Below are 17949 nucleotides of genomic sequence, written 5' to 3'. Positions count from 1 at the left end.
CTTAAATCGGTGGGGATTTTCTGAGTGATAAGTGTCTTTTGTTACTTAAAGAACTCCTTTGGAACACACCTGAATCTATGCAATGAGGTGACTCAGAGGGGAACCTCTTGGTAGCCTTCAGATGATTTTGGTCATCTAAAAGACCAAATGCAGGATTAAAGGGTGGGACCTCAGCCCCACCTCCCTCACATATCCCCAGGAAGTGGTATGAAGGAGTCTGGAGATGGAATTATAAGAACTCTTGAACAATGAAACTTTCTGGGTTGGCAAGCACACCCATGTGCTGGGAAAGTGGCAGAGTGCACTGCACCCCCTCCCCTGCCCCAAGTCTTCTACTCCATACTTTGCCCTCCATTTGGCTGTTCCTGAGTCTTCTCCTTTATAATAAACTGGGTAAATGTGATGTTTTCTTGAATTCTCTGAGTCATTTCAGTGAATTATCAAATTTGAGAAAGAAATGTAGGAAATCCCCAGTTTTATAGTTGATCAGTCTTCTGACAGAAGTATAGGTGGCCCCTGGGGCTTGTAACTGGTGTCTTTAGTGGGAATGATCTTCTGGAACTGACTTGTGGCATTTTTCTAACTTCAAGAGTTAGTGTCATAATTAAATTATTGGACACATAGTGTTCAAGACAGTTGCTAGTGTGGGAAGAATTCTATACATTTTGTGTCAGAAGTAGTGTTGAAAGAGACACCGTAGTAATAATCTCAGTACCCACAGATTATGGAGATATAGGTAGAACTTCCAGGCTGGGCATGATGGCTCAAGCCTATAATCCCAGCCACTTGGGAGACTGAGGCCAGAGGATCACAAGTTCAAAGCCAACCTCAGCAATTTAGCGAGGTTCTAAGCAATTTACTGAGACTTTTCCAAAATAAAAAGAACTAGGAATGTGGCTCAGTGGTTAAGCACCACTGGGTTCAATCCCCAGTACCAAAAAGAATAAAGAAAAAAACACTTCCATTTCCCCCACTGAATTTTTGCTAGTTGAATGGAAATGCAGAGTGGTTAGTGGGATCTTTCCTCCATTGCTGTATATAGAGTTGGCTTCCAGAATGGCTACAGGAATGCATCTTTTTGGTGACTTATTTTCCTGGGATGTCAGGGTGGTGACTTCTGGACTGTCTTCCCCTATTGAACCATGACCTTCCAAGGGAAATTCCCTTGCAGAACACGTGCTCAATAAGGACTTCAGCAGGGAGGCTTCCTGAGCTTGTTGACTGTGTCTCAGGTCTTCACATTATTCTCAGCCTAGTGGGTATTCTGTAGTACTGAAAACAAGGTGATCACAGAAGGTACTAGGCTCTATTGATGACAGTTTTATCATCCCCTTTTCAGGCAGTCTGGGCTCTAGGAAACATAGCTGGAGATAGTTCCATTTGCCGAGATTACGTCTTGAACTGTTCCATCCTTAATCCTTTATTAACGTGAGTAATTATGATCATTTGCACCTGGGGCATCTGTAGATGTGGCCATGTGTCAGGTCACTTGGAGACAGTTTACTTGATCCCTAAAGGTGACAGGTAAATACAAAAACCTTAGAAGTACATTCTAATCCCCAAAATAAAAGATAAATTTTGAGTGTAAGAAGATTGTGCCCCCTGCTCTGCGTCAAGGAATGCCATATTTCTTAACCTCGTGATGCTATAGAACCCTGTGTTTGTCATATCTGCCTCACTAAACCAAGGAGAAAGGAAATCCAGTCTTCTGTAGAATGTATTGATTTGCTGTGGGGTCATGCATAAGTATATTGGACAGTTTTTTTGTAAGTCATAGGTCAAAGGCCCCTTGAAGAGTTGTCTAGGCTCCTCTCTCATTCCCTCCTGAACCCCATACTCTCAGAGTAACGTACATGTAAGCCAGAAGATACAAATGAATTGTTCTTGCTCATATGCTACCACTATCACTTTATTGATAATGGCAAGTGATAGGAAATCATTCCATACTGCATAGCTAACACTCTTGTACTCTTTATTCAGGACTTGTGCACAGACTTAGGGGCACAGTGTGACCTACTTAATAAGTGCAGGCTTATTCAAAGTCTGCCCTCTGTTTGGTCCCTGTTACCTATGGTGTTAACTAGTCACCGCTGGTCCTAATTCTCTGTAGAAGTCAGCCAAATCACTCAATTTAGTTCTATGAGAAAGTGACTGCTAGAGTCTTAGGGTCTGACTGAATTTTCCCCGCTTCCCCTGCTCAAGATTTATCTTTGCTGTTTCCTTCAGACTCCTTACCAAGTCCACACGATTGACAATGACACGGAATGCAGTCTGGGCCCTGTCAAACCTCTGCCGAGGAAAGAACCCACCCCCAGAGTTCGCAAAGGTGAGAGAGCTGCTTGCCAGTCCCTGAGGGATAGTAGAGTCCATCATATGGAGTGTTTAATGTCTTTATGTTTCCCTTTGAGTCCGAAATCTCAGAAGGCAGTTTTAGTGAATTAGATGATCTTGTGTGCCTAGATGGTAATGTGAAAAGGCAGGCCTGAGGCTCAATAGTGGAGATCCCTAGGATCTAGAATTACTTGTTGGGGTGGGGATTAGCAATGTTAGTGTTAGTAATAGAGCTGATGTAACCCTGTCCCCACCGTGAGTTCTTCTTACTCTGCTTCCAACAGGTCTCTCCTTGTTTGCCTGTATTATCTCGCCTACTCTTCAGCAGCGACTCAGACTTACTGGCAGATGCTTGCTGGGCTCTCTCTTACCTGTCTGATGGCCCCAATGAGAAGATCCAGGCGGTCATAGACTCTGGAGTCTGCCGGCGATTGGTAGAGCTTCTGATGTGAGTGGTGTCAGGGTAAAGGTTCCCTAAGGTTCTCCGAGCTCATGCCAAAGAACTGCAGCTAGCAGTTCACTGTCCTATTCAGGGGAGGCATGAGGATGCTGCCAGCCCTGGTGTTCAGCAGTGCTGAATATGGTATGGCCTCTGATCAGGACTTTCTCCTTTGTAGGCACAACGATAACAAAGTGGCTTCTCCTGCCTTGAGAGCTGTGGGTAACATTGTCACTGGGGATGACATCCAGACCCAGGTAAGGAGGAGGACTGTCCAAGATCTTAACTCAAACCAATTAGTTTTTTTTTTTTTTTTTTTTCTTTTTTTCTTGTTTGTTTGCTTGTTTTTGTAGTCCTGGGATTGAACTACATCCTCAGCCTACTCAGACCAGCTAAGGAGAGTATTGTGAAGAACTTTCCTGCTTGGTGGTAGGTGGCATGGTATATCAGAGAAAGCATGGGCTTGAGTAAAAAAATTCCAGCTCTGCCAACTCTGTAGGATCATGTCAGTTGGTTTCTTCTTTTCAGAAGCATATCATTTATCCAATCAATGCATCTGAAAGAAAACTAAATAGAATATCTGCAGTGAGTGGGATGTTATAGTTGTTAAATCTGAACTGTGATTCTTTTGAGATATGGGAAGCTATGGAACCCCACCTTTACACCCTAGACCTTTAGGAACCCATTGATATTACCTTATATTAATATAAGCCCCTCTAAGGCAGGTGTGGTCACATGCGCCTGTAATTCCACCTACTGGGGAAACTGGGGCAGGAGAATCACTTGAGCCCAGGAGTTTGACATCATTACAGTATTCTTTCTTTAATATAAATTGTCTTTTTTTTTTTTTTTTTTTTTTCTGGTACTGGGGATTGAATCCGGGGCCTTACCATGTAGGCAAGTGCTCTACCACTGGGTTATATCCTCAGTCCAATCTTGTGAGTTTGAGACTATCCTGGGCAACACGGAGAGATCTTGTATCAAAAAATAAATAAATAAAATAAAAATAACCTCTAGGCTGGCATATTGGCACATACCTGTAATCCCAGTGAGTGACTCTGGAGGCTGAGGTAGGAGAATCACAAATTTGAGGCCAACCTTAGCAACTTCTGCCCTAAGTAATTTAGCAAGACCCTGTCTCAATAAATAAAGAACTGGGAATGTAGCCCAGTGGTAAAGTGCCCTGGGTTTAATCCCCAGTACCAAAATAAATAATTAATAAATAAATAATAAACTCTCTGGTGAGGACACAGTAGCCAGTTTCCCCTGGCTAGAGATATGGGTATTCTTTGAAATTTTTTTTTTTTTATTTTAATTTTTACTTGTCAGTGGACCTTTATTTAACTTATTTATTTATATGTGGTACTGAGAATCGAACCTGGTGCCTCACACATGCCAGTCAAGCGCTCTGCCACTGAGCCACAACCCCAGCTCTCTTTGAGTCTTAAGTACTTGGCATACTGGGGCTGGGGAGATAGCTCAGTCAGTAGAGTGCTTGCCTTGTAAGCACAAGGCCCTGAGTTCGATCCCCAGCACCCAAAAATAAAAAAAAAAGTTGTTGGCATACTTTTGTGGGATTCCTTTTTTTTTTTTAATGGTATGGGAGATTAAACCTAGGGTTGCTTAACCACTGATCCACTTCCCCAGTCCTTTTAGTTTTTTATAAGTGAGCAGTCTTTCACTCACACACATACCCTCATTTTCTAGATCATTTTGTGTTTGTGTGTGAGATGTGGGTATGTGCATCCATGCATTTGCATGTTGTACTCACATACACATTAAATATACCATAAAATTTATCATTTTAGCCATTTCAAAGTGTATAGTTCAGTGACATTAGGTACAGTCACATTGTTATTCAGTCATCACCACTATCCATCTATAGAACTTTCCATTATCTCAAACTGAAACTCTATACCCATTAAACAATAACTCCCTGTTCTTCCCTCCTCTATGCCCTAGTACCCACCTTTCTACTTTCTGTCTCTATGACTTCTATAGCCACTTCATATAAATGGAATTACACATATTTGTGCTATTGCATTTGGATTATTTCACTTAGCGTAGTATCTTCAGGGTACATCCGTATTGTACCATGTGTCAATTTCCTTTGTAAGGTGAAATAATATTTCATTATATGTTTATACCATATTTTTCAAATCCATTTTCTATGGACATTTCATTTGTTTTTACCCTTGTAGCTACTACAAATAATGCTGCTGTGAACATTATTATTGTACAAATATTTGTTCAAGTTCATGTTTTTGCTTCTTTTGGGTATACACCCAGCAGTGGAACTACTAGATAATTTTATGTTTAATTTTTATTTATTCATTTATTTTGCAGTATTAGGGATTGAGCCCAGGAGTACTCATCTCTGAGTTACAGTCCCAGACCTTTTATTTACTTATTTATTTATTATTTCTAACTTTTTTTTTTTTTTTGTGGTGCTGGGGGTTGAACCCAGGACCTTATGCTTGGGAGGCAAGCACTCTACCAACTGAGCTACATCCCCAGCCCCACCTTTTATTTTTTTGAGACAGAGTCTCACTAAATGCCCTGTCTGGCCTTGATCCCACTGCTTCAGCCTCCTGAGGAGCTGGGATTATGAACACAGAGCACCACACCCATCTATGTTTAAATTTTTTAAGGAATGATCCTACTTGTATAGCTGCTGCACCATTTTATATTCCAGATTCTAATCCAGGTTCTAGATTCTAATACAGGTTCCAGATTCTCTACATCATCCCAAAACTTGTTGTTTCTGGGGGTTTTTTGTTTCTGTAACAACTATCATAATGTGTGTGATGTGATAGCTCATTGTAGCTAGATTTGCATATCCCTAATTAGTAATGTTCATCTTTTTTATGCTTATTGACCATCTATATATCATTTTTGGAGAGAAGTCTATGCAAGTCCTTTGCCTTTTTAGAATAGTTGTTGTTGTTTTAGGGAGGGATTGAACCCAGGGGTGCTTTAACACTGATCTACATTCTTAGTCCTTTTTATTTTTTGAGGCCAGTTCTCATTAAATTTGCTGAGGCCAACCTCAAACTTGGAGTCATCTTGCCTCAGCCTCCTGGGTTGCTGGGATTATAAGCAAGCACCACTACTTTCATTTTTTAATTCATTGTTTAGGAGTTTATTTTGTTTAGTTGTAGGAGTTCTTTGTTCTGAATTTTAGTTATCAGATTTATGTTTTGCAATATTTTGTGGTTTGCTTTTTCACCATGTTTATTATGGTTTTGTTGTGTTTTGTTGTTGTTTTGATACTGGGGAATTAAACCCAGGGACACTCTATTCTATCACTGTACTACATTCGTAGCCCTTTTTATTTTTTTTATTTTGAGGCAAAGTCTTGCTAAGTTTCCCAAGCTGGCCTTGAATTTGCAAATCCTCCTGCCTCAGCTTCCCAAGTACCTGGGATTATAAGTGTGCACCACTGTGCCTGGCTTGATAGTACTCGGTACCCAAACCTTTTTAATTTTTATTAAGTCCAAATAACTAATTTTTGTTTTTTTCCTGTTCTTATGGTGTTCTAGGTCATTCTTAACTGTTCAGCCCTCCCTTGCCTCCTCCATTTGCTGAGTAGCTCCAAAGAGTCAATCCGGAAGGAAGCTTGCTGGACCATTTCAAATATCACTGCTGGCAACAGGGCTCAAATACAGGTAGAACAAGAAGAGAAATTGAGGGGCTTGGGGAAGCATCAAAACATGGGAGACTGTGGATTATTTGTTTCCAGAAAATGAAATTTTTTACCCCCTTAGAAATTGGGGTCAGGGTCCTGAGGGTGTAGCTCAGCAGTAGTCTTCCTGCCTAGCATGCGCAAGGCCCTGTGTTAGATCCCAGCAACGTTGCCCTGCAAAAAAATAAATAAACCCAGAAATTGGTGTCAGAGTGCTATTGGTCAAAGATCCTGTATAGTGGAAGCTAGGTTATCTCATATATGGGAAAAACAAAGAACTCCCAGGCAGGGGATGATGCCTAATTCTTAACTGATTTTTGGGCTGCCTTTGCTTTCTTGCCTTGAACTGACTATCTCCTTCCATCCCCCTTTCCTCAATTCTCTCTCAAGGCTGTCATAGATGCAAATATCTTCCCTGTATTGATTGAAATCCTTCAGAAAGCAGAGTTTCGTACAAGGAAAGAAGCAGCCTGGGCCATCACCAATGCCACATCAGGAGGAACCCCTGAGCAGATCAGGTATCATCTTCCTTTTTTGAATGATAAGTGTTCTCCTCCTTTGCTTATGATTTACAAATATCCTAATAAACTGCTTTTACTCGGATAATTTTGCCCCCAGGTGCAGCTGCAATAAGGTTTAAATTGCAAGCTGCTACAGTGATAGTGGAATGCAGAATAGATTAATATAGACCATGTCATATGGTGCCTCTTTTCCCTCCCAGAGAAGGAAAACTCTGGCAGAGGGCTGGGGATATAGCCCAGTTGGTAGAGTGCTCACCTCATGCACAAGGTCCTGGGTTCAGTCCCAGCACCACAAAAAAAAAAAGAAAAAGAAAGAAAGAAAAAGAAAACCAGTGACAGCTATCCCTCCCCTACTTGAAATCAGTATAATTCTCCATTATTCATACACCTGAATGAGAACCATGCTGTGAATCAATCTAAGCAGCTGGTTTGGTTTTTTTTTTTTTTTCCTGTGCTGAAGATTATACCCATGACCTCACGCATCCTAAAGCACTCTATCATTTACATACACCCTCCAACGCAGCAATTTTTTTTTTCCCCCCAGTGCTGGGTGTTGAACCTGGGGCCTTGGTACATGCTAGGCAGGTGCTCTACCACTACAGTATAGCCCCAGCCCTCTTTGGAAAGCCATTTTTGAGAAAGAGACTTGAGAAAAGCAGAAATAGAAAGCTCTTCTATGTGTGTATGCTCCTTTATTTTAGTTTCCATTATCTGAACAGTATTAGGAGTGGTGGAAATTGGATTAGTGGCTTGCCCTCCATGTGTAGCTACTAAGGAGTATAGTGAGTCTATATAAAGCCTTAGAAGAAAAGGAATTCTTTTTTTTTTTTTTTTTTTGGGGGGGTGCTGGGGATCGAACCCAGGGCCTTGTGCATGTGAGGCAAGCACTCTGCCAACTGAGCTATCTCCCCAGCCCCCAGGAATTCTTGAATAAGCATTGAAGCATAAAGCATTGAAGAATAAATATAAGGTTGTAAAAGATCTTTTAGACACAGAAAAGCATAAGTAAAGGTACAAGAATCAGAAGTCTGAACACCTTTTCAAGTTTGATGAGAATGTAGTATCTTTGGAGGGGAGTAATATAGGCAGAGCTAGAAAAAGAGGTAGGTACCAGATTTTAAAGAGTGTGTATTATCATATAGCTTGGATTCAGAGAAATGGGGAACCTGTGAAAATTTTTAAACAGAGAAATGGTGTGTTCAGTGGTAATATTGCAGCCAAAGCAACATTGCAGGCAAGAAGGAGTGTATAGTAGTGGCCACATGCCAAATGAACTAGACTTATAGCAATGGCAGGATAAAGAGATTCAGAGAAAGGATGGATGACTCAGTAAGAGTGAATTGCAGGACACTGGGGTTGTAATTCAGTTGTAGAGCACTTGTCTAGCACATGTGAGGCACTGGGTTTGATCCTTAGCACCACATAAAAATAAACTAATTAGGGCTGGGGAGATAGCTCAGTCGGTAGAGTGCTTGCCTTGCAAGCACAAGGCCCTGGGTTCGATCCCCAGCATCGTAAAATAAATAAATAAACAAACTAATTAAATAAAGGCATGTGTCCTCGCCCCCAAAAGAGTGGGTTGCTGAGAGGTCAGGCTGTAGCTCAGTGGTGGAGCACTTGCCTTGCACATAGGAGGCACTAGGTTTGATCCTTAGCACCATATAAAAATAAATAAATAAAATAAAGGTATTGTGTTCATCTACAACTAAAAATAATAATAAAAGAAAAAAGTGGATTGCCGAGAATGTCGATGTGCGATGGAGACCCACAAAACAAAGCACCTGCCCAGCACTTCTCTTGCTCTGCATTAATTTCAAACTTGCCTCATCTCTGGCCCCTAGGTACTTGGTGTCACTGGGCTGCATCAAACCCCTGTGTGACTTGCTGACTGTAATGGATTCGAAGATTGTGCAAGTAGCCCTCAATGGACTAGAGAACATTCTGCGGCTTGGAGAACAGGAGGGCAAGCGCAGTGGCTCAGGAGTCAATCCCTATTGTGGCCTCATTGAGGAAGCCTATGGTACGTTCCCTTTTCCTACCTTACCTCTGCCTTCAGTGGAGAGATTCTAAGTTAGAACCTGGGACTGTAGGCCTCCCAAGCCATGCACAAATGTGTATGTTAGGGTGCAGGGAGGGAGGGTTTTTCAGCATACATAGCTTACATGAGTCTTGTCTCTGTGTGTCTGTCTCCAAAACTCCAAAATCAGTGAAGAACTGCCCTAGCCAAGTTCTGCCATCCACAGGGTTTCAGATATTCCCAAAGGAGAAACAGGCATGTACTAAGTAATGGGATAGAGCTAAGATTTGAGTCATGTTTCAAATTCAGGGTTTTATCCCACCAGTTCCTTTTCCCTCTGAGGGACAGGTCATTTCTCTTTCTGATTGGCTCCATCTGATAAGTAGGTGTGGTACAGATGCAAAGATAAAGATCCAAAACTGATAGTACCAGGAGCTAGAAGGCATGTGTTTCCAGCAGAATTTCTAGCACATTCCCGTAAGAGTGCTAGATTGACTCATCATCCATTCATGAGAAGAGAGGTGAATAATGATTTACCCAGTCTAGTTTAAAGCAGAATCAGGACTAGAATCTCTGGTTTTTAACTGATATTTTGGTCTCTTCTGTGGTATTCTGTAGTTTGGGGGAAGAGAGCTTAGCTCTTCTTTTTTAGGTTAAAGAACAGCCAAACATGGTGGTGCATGCCTGTAATCCCAGTGTCGGGAGGCTGAGGCAGGAGGATCGCGAGTGCAAAGCCAGTCAACAACTTAGCAAGGTCCTAAGCAACTCAGTGAAACCCTGTCTCTAAATAAAATATAAAAAAGGGCTGGGGATGTGGCTCGGTGGTTAAGCACCCCTGGTTTCAATCCCTGGTACCAAAAAATAAAAAGGTTAAAGAGCAATCAGGTATTTTTTATATTTGTCAACATTAACATGCTTCAGGAAGTAAAAGTTCACAAATGTCTATGAACCCAGAGAAAAGCACTTACACTTCCCTCTCCCCACTGTAGGCTTGGATAAAATTGAGTTTCTCCAGAGCCATGAGAACCAGGAGATCTACCAGAAGGCCTTCGACCTTATTGAGCACTACTTTGGTGTAGAAGACGATGATAGCAGCCTGGCTCCCCAAGTGGATGAAACGCAACAGCAGTTCATCTTCCAGCAGCCTGAGGCCCCCATGGAGGGCTTCCAACTATAATGTCTGCCTCCGGGGAGGGGAGGGAATGGGAAGCACCACCAACCAGCAGAGGAGCAGCCCTCTGGTGGGCGGGAAGCCAGCCCCCCCACCATCAGCCACCACACACCTGCTGCCCTGGAGACTGTGCTCTTGACCTGCTCTTCCCCCTTCCCTGGAGGGAGCACCCTCTGGACTGACAGAACCATCTGAGGCTCACATTTGGGTTTTGTGACAAGAAGGGGACGTGTTGGGTTTTTCTTCCTTACACTATATTTTGGCTGCACACATGTCTTTAACCCATGAGCCCAGGGGTAGACGAAGGAGGACTGAGGTAATCATTTTGCACCTTTTTTTTTTTTTTTTTTTTTTAATTTTTATTTTTTTCTTTTTATCTTAGTGGTGACTTCCTTCCTTTTATCTTCCCTCATCTTTCCCAGTCCTCTGCCCTTATCTGTGTAATTCTTATCTTGGGTACTTGAGCAGATGGAATATTCCAGAGGTGGGAGGTGGGAGGGGAGGGGAGAAATCCAAAACAAAGTGTTCTTGCTCTGACAGAATATTAATCTTATATGCTTGGATTGAGTTATTTAATTTTTTTTTTCTTTTGCACATTTTTCTTGTATTAAGGTTGCTCTTCCCAAGAGCCATGAGTTCCTGATTTTGGGAATCCCAGCTGCCAGCATTGTCTGGGACTAGAGGCTGATGGGGAGGCCACCAGAAATAAAGGCCCCTCTCTCCTCTGAACCTTTACCCAGATCTCTTTAATTTGGGAGACCCCCTCACTCCCCTGGGACAAGTACACCCGTGGGAGTAGAGGGAAGGAGCACAGGCCTTCAGACAGGGCTTCTCATGTGTAGCTACTGACCCCATGTTTCCTACCCATCTTCTGAATGGTGCAACCCAACTTCATTTGTTTACTTGAAAATTCCCCTCAGGGTTGAGTGAACCTCTGAGGTGACTGTATTTTCTTCTAAGCTCAAGACAGGGGGCTATGGTCCTTCCTTTCTCCTGAGGAGAAAGTCCTTGCTCTGGTGACCCATAAGTTGCAGAGGAGATTGGAGTGAGAGTGTCATGTATTGGGATAGTCAGGGATCCCTGCCCTTAGCCTTTCTTCTTCCTCTTCCATAGTTGGATCATGTATATTTTACTTCCAAAGGAGAGAATGTCAAAATGTTCTGTATTTTTTTATATTCTATATAATTAGGTAGGTCAATCTTAATTGGTCTTAGGAGGAACTGTCTGTAATTTCTGTGAGTAGGCTACTGTAAGGAAGACCAAAAAAGAGATGTGGAGGCTCTCCCACTTAGAAGGTCTGAGCTTGGTCTACAGCCCAGACTACAAGACTGACTGCTTGTAGTCTGAGCCACCAGCTGGGACCAACCCTCAGCTCCAGAACCTTTATAAAGCAGGTCAGCCTGGTTTGATTGTCCCAGTACCTAAAGGGAGCAAAGATGGGCTCAGGGACTGATGAAGTCTACCATCAGGAAATCCAGAAACGAATCTTACCTTTTCAAAATCAATCTCAATGGCTGTTGTCCACATAAGTTTCCATACATGGCTGCCTCTCCTATTATCATAGAAACTCAGCAGCCTGAATATTTTTGTGAGAGCTCTTGCTGTTTGGGATCCTTATACCTGGTTTGGGTTTGCCCTTCCTTGTGACAATTTTAATCCAGATGCCTTTTCTTTCTCTCAGAGTAAAGCTAGTGCAGGGCCTCAGTGGCTTGCCTGTACCTCTTGGGTGGGTTACACATGATAGTAAACCCTGGCTGTTGATGTTGGGGCTGTAGGAAGTTGTCAGCTAAGTGTAGACCAGCTGTGGAGCTGATGGTACAATCTGCCCTGCCCCTGCTTAGTCAGAAGTGTCCTGCTCTGCTCTGCACTTCTCATCCCGTTTTGGCTCAGGTAAAATACCCCTCTGCTTATATATCTAAAATTCAGGTTCTTATTGTCAACCATTGGTCTTAAATTTGTCCTCAGCTTATCTTTGAAGTCTCACTCCAGAGCCATTTTCTGAGAAAGGTGGTTTAGAGCTGGTCCTTGATACTAAAAAAAATCATACCAGTGTTATACTACTTCAGTGAGTCATATGCTACTTATCAGCTTAGCAAAAATGGCTGCCAACCCCCAATCTCCTAGGAAGGCAAAGGGTAGGACCTTTTCCATTTGCCCAGCTGCCTCCATTACAAAACTGTCTTACAGTTCATAGAAGAGCCTGCCACCATCAGCTTTGTCCAAAGGGCAGAGCAATTTAGTAGGATCTACTTTGTACCTCAAGCAACAGTTAAGTGCTTGACATTGAAGCTACATTCTTAGTGTGAGACATAAATGTCCTGCTTTCCCAACTGTTCCTTCAGAATCTAATTTGGCTTCAGATCTGGGTCCTGTACCAGATGAAGACTTTGTTGGTCATTGGCTCCTGCTTAAGACTTCAAGGGCTGAATTCTGGGACAGATTTCAGAGAAAAGTGACCTCTAAGAGTCTTGTGTCTTCCCTGAACCATGTTTTCCCCTTAGTCTTTCTTAAGTCCCCTTTTAGTCCACAGATGTTCTTCCAACCCACAGAAGCAGTTACATCTTTTGTATCTTCTCCTCTCCTTTGGCCATCTTGTGGAGAGCCATTGTGGACAGCCCCCATCTGAACTCTAGCCCCTGACCTAAGTGAGGGCAAAGCTTTCTTTCCAGTTTCTGAATGGTTATTGCCAGGATGAAGGGGCTCCCCAGCCTACCTTAAAAGCTAGAGAAGCTGAGGCATGTTTTTGGATTCCTTATATGTTGGCACGTGGTTCATACATCCATTTTAAGATCTCTGGTTGGGGTGGAGATAGCTAGGGGTGGATTAAGAGAACAAGGGCCCTTTTTCATGGTTCATGTATTCAGATACTATTTTGAATAATGCCAGCTATTCTTATTACCAACTCCTCTAGGCATCCCATCCCCAAATCTTTTCTAGTACAGGGTGTCTGGTCTTAGAAGTCTGTCTTCAGTTGCCAGCCTTCCCCAGAGACTGCCTGGCCTTCATATTGGCTGCAGCTTTCTGGTAGAACCATATGAATTCCACCCTTGACTTGCCAGCCTAGTTTTGGGTCTCTGGGCATAAATGAACCTTCCAAGTAGGTAGCTTCAGCTTTCAGAGATCCTTGTTGTTTTCCCTTACCTGGAACTCAGAGATCTACTGCATCAATCCTTCTTGCCCTGGAAGCTAAACTGCACAGATTTATAGCTGCTATTGTTCTTAGTTAAGGCTCTTAGGCACATACTCTATTTCTCTGAAGCCAAACCAGTTCAAAATGGAAACTGTTCAGCAAACTGAACTGTGTTTCCATTTTCTTATGGCTTCCTGCCTGGAAAGCAGGAAACCTACCAATGGAAACCACCCCCATGTGCCCCTCTTTGAAGGCCTCAGCTCTTTTGTTCAGGCCTCATCTCTTCCCTAGGCTCACTCAAGTTTGTATCCATTGTCTTGGAATCCCTCAGTAGATGTATCTTGTAGGATCAGATTTTAGATTTTCAGTTGAAGGCAGGGAATCAGCTTCTCCAGGTTGCTCTAGGCATTCCAGAGATCCAGGAGGGAGGACAGGCTGGTTGAGGGTTCCCTGGAAGGCTGGAGAACGGTGCAAGATTTAGTGCACTGACCCAAAGGAAATGCTCATAACCACCAACAGATTCTTCCAGGTAGTACCACCCTAGAAGGTAGTGAGGGTGGGACTGAGAGACTGTTCACAGTGGATTTCTCCAGGCCACTTAGGATTTCACATTCTAGACCAACCTTGTCCAGTATTTTACTTTTTGGGTTGATTCTTTTGTTAAACAAGCTGAGATTTTGGCATTGCATGAATGGATCCGTGTATGGGTGGGCATTAGCTGCTCTTTGGCCAACACCTTTGCAAATGGTTTGGTAATCCCATTGTCTGTCCTCTAGTCCCACCCCTGAGTAAGACCATAGCAAGAGTTGGGTGCAGTGGAGGCTGAGGCAAGAGGATCTCAAATTTGAGTCCAGCCTGGGCAACTTAAAGGGACACTGTCTCAAAGACTGAAAAAGGACTAGGGGCATAAACCCCTGGGTTCTGTACCCAGTAAAACACACAAAGACCATAACAACAATTTGATGTCAAGAACAACCAAATCTGTGAAGTAAAACTATTTTCCTCTGAGAGAATTTTGCTTCAGGCCTGAACTACTTGCAGGACCAAAGCTGGCAGAAAAGCAGCATTAAATTAAAGGGCCCAGAAACACCCTGGGAGAAAGGTTTGTGCAGTTTCTCTGCAGGGACTTAGGCCTACCTGCCTACTTTTGGGCCAGCGTGACTTCTGATGCCCACAATAGCACATACCTAAATCATCCTGCTACACACTAGCCCTGCCCGCCTGTGTAGATTCACTTTTCAACCACTGGGTTTGAGGAGAACTGGAATCCATGCTCAGGGGGCTGTGAAGGAAGTCAGAAGCTCAGATCCTGAGACTGGTTGGGAACCTCTGGCTCAGTATGTCCTTAAAGAGCCCACACTACATAAACCCTCAGGCCCAAGATTTGGGTATTGGCTTTTTTTAGCTTTTGTGGGAACTGCCTTACAAAACAAGGGAAGGGGACATGAAGTCTCAGCAACCCAACAGAATAACCCCCTAAGTTACAGCTAAGGACCCTAAGAAGGTGAATCAAACCCTTCTGTTTTTCTTTCCAAAAAACTCATTTGCTTTTATTTTTCTAAGAACTGTAAACTATGGCTATTTTCCACGTTCTCAGGGCCCCTGGGTAGACAGAAAAAGCTTCATGATTTCAGAGCAGACATAGGCCAAGAAACCATGGCATTGAGTGTGCTGAGTCCAGACAAATGATATTTATATACACATCCAAATTTGAAGAGAAAATGTATTTCTTTAGGTTTCAAACACTGTAATAGATATAAAGCAAAAATAAAAACCTGTTGCAAAGTTCTAAACTGTCTGGTTTGGAATGATCCTAGACTGGATTTTTTAGAAGTGAACAAGGAGTGTGTGCTTTCATTTGTAACTCAACAGTGGAAATGAGACTTATACCAACTTGGGTGCAATGGCATGCATGTATAGTTCCAGCTCTTCAGAGGCTCATACAGGAGAAAAGCTTGAGCTCAGGAGATGGAGGCCAGCCTGGACAATGAAGCTCAAAAAAGTAATAAAAAAGATATCAACCTGCTCCTACTATAGTTTTTTTTAATTGGCTTTATTGAAATGTAATGAACTCACGATTGTACATTTAAAGTGTACTATTTGACAAAAGAGATTGGTACTCATAAAACCATCAGCACAATCAAGATAAATACTTACATGACCACCCCCCCCCCCCCATATCCATCACTTCTAAGTTTCTCTGTGCCCCTTGGGAATCCTTGCTTCCTAATCCACCCCAGGCAATCACTTATCCGAGTTCTGTCACTGTAATTTAGTCCAGAAAATACAATTTTGACCACTCCAAATTCAGCACCACTCCACAGTTCTTTGAGCCTGGTGAAGTTAGAACAGTTCACAAATTCAAATTCCTCCCTTCAGTTTAGATCAATTCCTAAAGCAGAGATTACAGTCAAGCAACCAAAAAAAAATGATTGAACTCACAGGAAAGATTCTGGTTGGCAGATGAGGTGTTGAAGTTTTTAATTAGTTGCCAACATTTATGTTTTTTAAGTGCTCCCACCAAGAATCTACCCACCAGTCCAAATATTTTTAAAAGTCAAGAAATAAGTCTTGGAAAAGTACTATCTGGCAGTATTGGCCTGAGTTTCTGCTCAGCAAAACCTGCCAGAGCTGTTTTGTTTACTATAATCAAGTCCACTGCCAATTGTCCCTAAGTCTAGCAGGTGCTAATATTGCTTGATAGGAGAAAGTGACTTTTTTGGGGGAGTGGGGGGACCATTGAGCTGCATCCCCAGCTTTCTTGATTTTTCATTTTAAGACAGTCTCAAAGTTGTTGAAGCTGGCCTCAAACTTGGAATCTTCCTGCCTCAGCCTCCCAAGGAGCTGGGATTACAGGCATGTACCACTGCACTCAGCTCTTACTAGATTATTTGTCTAAAACATCTACTTCCTATGGAAATCCAAGGTCTGGTTTATATGTTGCTTCTTCAGGACATTTCCACACTGGCAGTGTTTGCCTAGTATGCAGAAGACCCTGAGTTTGATCCCCAGCATTGGTGCAGGGAGGGATTTCCAATTCATTTTTCTGGAAGTAATCAGGGATTTGGTTTTAAGAGACAACTGGATTCCAAATCTTTTTGAGTCTAGGTTCCATCATTATACTATTATACCATGTTGCCTCTCATCTGGTAAGTGAAAATCTTAGCCAGGTGTGGTGCATGTCTGTAATGCTAGCCACTTGGAAGGCTTAGGCAGAAGTATCTCAAGTTCCAGTAGAGTCTGGGTAATAGAGAAAGATGCCCTGCCCCCCTGCCTTGAGAGGAAAAAAAAATGTATCTTGGTACTGCCTAAAAATTGAAGGTTTGGCAAAACATTGCCCTAAGTCTCTCTGGGTCTTTGAAGGAGTTTTTTTTTTTTGGGGGGGGGTATTGGGGGTTGAACCCAGGGGTGCTCAACCACTGAGCCACATCCCCAATCCTTTTAAAAATAGTTTATAAAAGACAGGGTCTCGCTGAGTTGCTAAGGGTCTCAATAAGTTCCTGAGATTGTCTTTGAATTTGCAATCCTCCTGCCTCAGCCTCCCAAACTGGGATTACAGGAGAGCGCCACCACACCCGGCCTGAGGAAAATATTTTTAAGAGTCCTAAAACAATGTTCAATTGGCACAGCTTACAACATACTCTACACCCAGCCTGGTGCTAAGCTCTGGGACTAAAGCACTTAGCCACAGTTCTTGCAAAGTTCACTGACTTGTAAGTAAACAGTGATTTCAACACCAATACTGATGCTGTAATAGAACTCTACACAGAGCTAGGGAGCTAAGGAGAGATTGCAGAGCACTGGGAACGCTCTGCAGTGACCTTTGAGTTAGGCCTCAAAAAAGAGTGTCACAAAGGCATTTTGGAAGAACATCTGCAAAAACCTGAGACATTCTGGAAACTGAAAGTTGGTGCAAAAAGGACAGGGGAGAGAACTGAAGCCAAACCACTTGGATTCAAATTCCAGGTGCAGGACTGTTGGGCTTTATTACTATCTACAGGCAATGAGAATAAAGAATTGATCTTTCTTGGGAGGAACTTCTGGCCTTTCTCAACTGTAGTCTAGAGTGAGCCAAAGAAGAGGCTCATGAATCTACTTGAGGCCAAAATGTCCCTGCAAGGACCCCTTCCTAAGTGACAGACTGCCAAGCCGGTGATGGAGAGACAGGAAAAAAAATAACCTGCTTTTACAAGTTACCTGAACTTTGCTTCAGAGAAAGCATTCCATGGTGGTTATTTCTTCTGTGTAAAAGGCAGAATAGCGAGTAAAGATGGGTGTCAGACTTCCTGGTTTGAATCCCTGCTTTGGTCACTCAATATTGATGTGGTCTTGGACAAGTTATGTAGCTTTTGTCTTACTGTCGTCCCCACATTACAGAACAAATGTTATTTATCTCAAGTAATTATGAGGATGGAGCTACTGGATACTAGGAGAGCACACCGTAGGCGCTCGAAGAACTGCTATTCTAGAGCCTCCAATGGAGTAAGGGAAAGAAAAAGAATGCCCACAGCAAATTAGTGGTTTACAGTGGGATACAGATCTGATTCCCAGCGCGCAACTCTCCCTCAAGTTCACAGATTTCCTGGGTAGAGTCATAGATACGTGTGGCCAAGGAGGAAGGGTTGGAGGCGTGCAGAAAACAAAGGCCAGGCGCG

The 17949-nt window shown here is 42.8% G+C and overlaps 1 protein-coding gene and 1 non-coding gene across 5 annotated transcripts in view; one reads left to right on the top strand and one right to left on the bottom strand.

Moving 5' to 3' along the window:
* Positions 1-15082, top strand: part of Kpna6 (karyopherin subunit alpha 6) — a 57354-nt gene extending 42272 nt beyond the window's left edge. For all 4 annotated transcript variants that reach the window (XM_047562985.1, XM_047562983.1, XM_047562986.1 and 1 more), the window contains exons 7-14: positions 1340-1428; positions 2227-2326; positions 2616-2779; positions 2949-3027; positions 6313-6438; positions 6846-6973; positions 8818-8996; positions 9983-15082. In XM_047562985.1, coding sequence (XP_047418941.1) covers positions 1340-1428; positions 2227-2326; positions 2616-2779; positions 2949-3027; positions 6313-6438; positions 6846-6973; positions 8818-8996; positions 9983-10170 — 1053 coding nt within the window. In that variant the 3' untranslated portion in view covers positions 10171-15082. The remainder of the gene's footprint in view (positions 1-1339; positions 1429-2226; positions 2327-2615; positions 2780-2948; positions 3028-6312; positions 6439-6845; positions 6974-8817; positions 8997-9982) is intronic.
* Trnag-ccc (transfer RNA glycine (anticodon CCC)) lies at positions 5213-5286 on the bottom strand. Its single transcript has one exon. It is a non-coding gene; the product is annotated as a tRNA-Gly (tRNA).
* Positions 15083-17949: the final 2867 nt, after the last annotated feature.

The sequence above is a fragment of the Sciurus carolinensis genome, chromosome 1 (assembly GCF_902686445.1).
Source record: "Sciurus carolinensis chromosome 1, mSciCar1.2, whole genome shotgun sequence".
Lineage (NCBI taxonomy): Eukaryota > Metazoa > Chordata > Mammalia > Rodentia > Sciuridae > Sciurus > Sciurus carolinensis.
The sequence above is the reverse complement of the archived record's forward strand: the minus strand, read 5'-3'. Positions and strand labels throughout refer to the sequence as shown.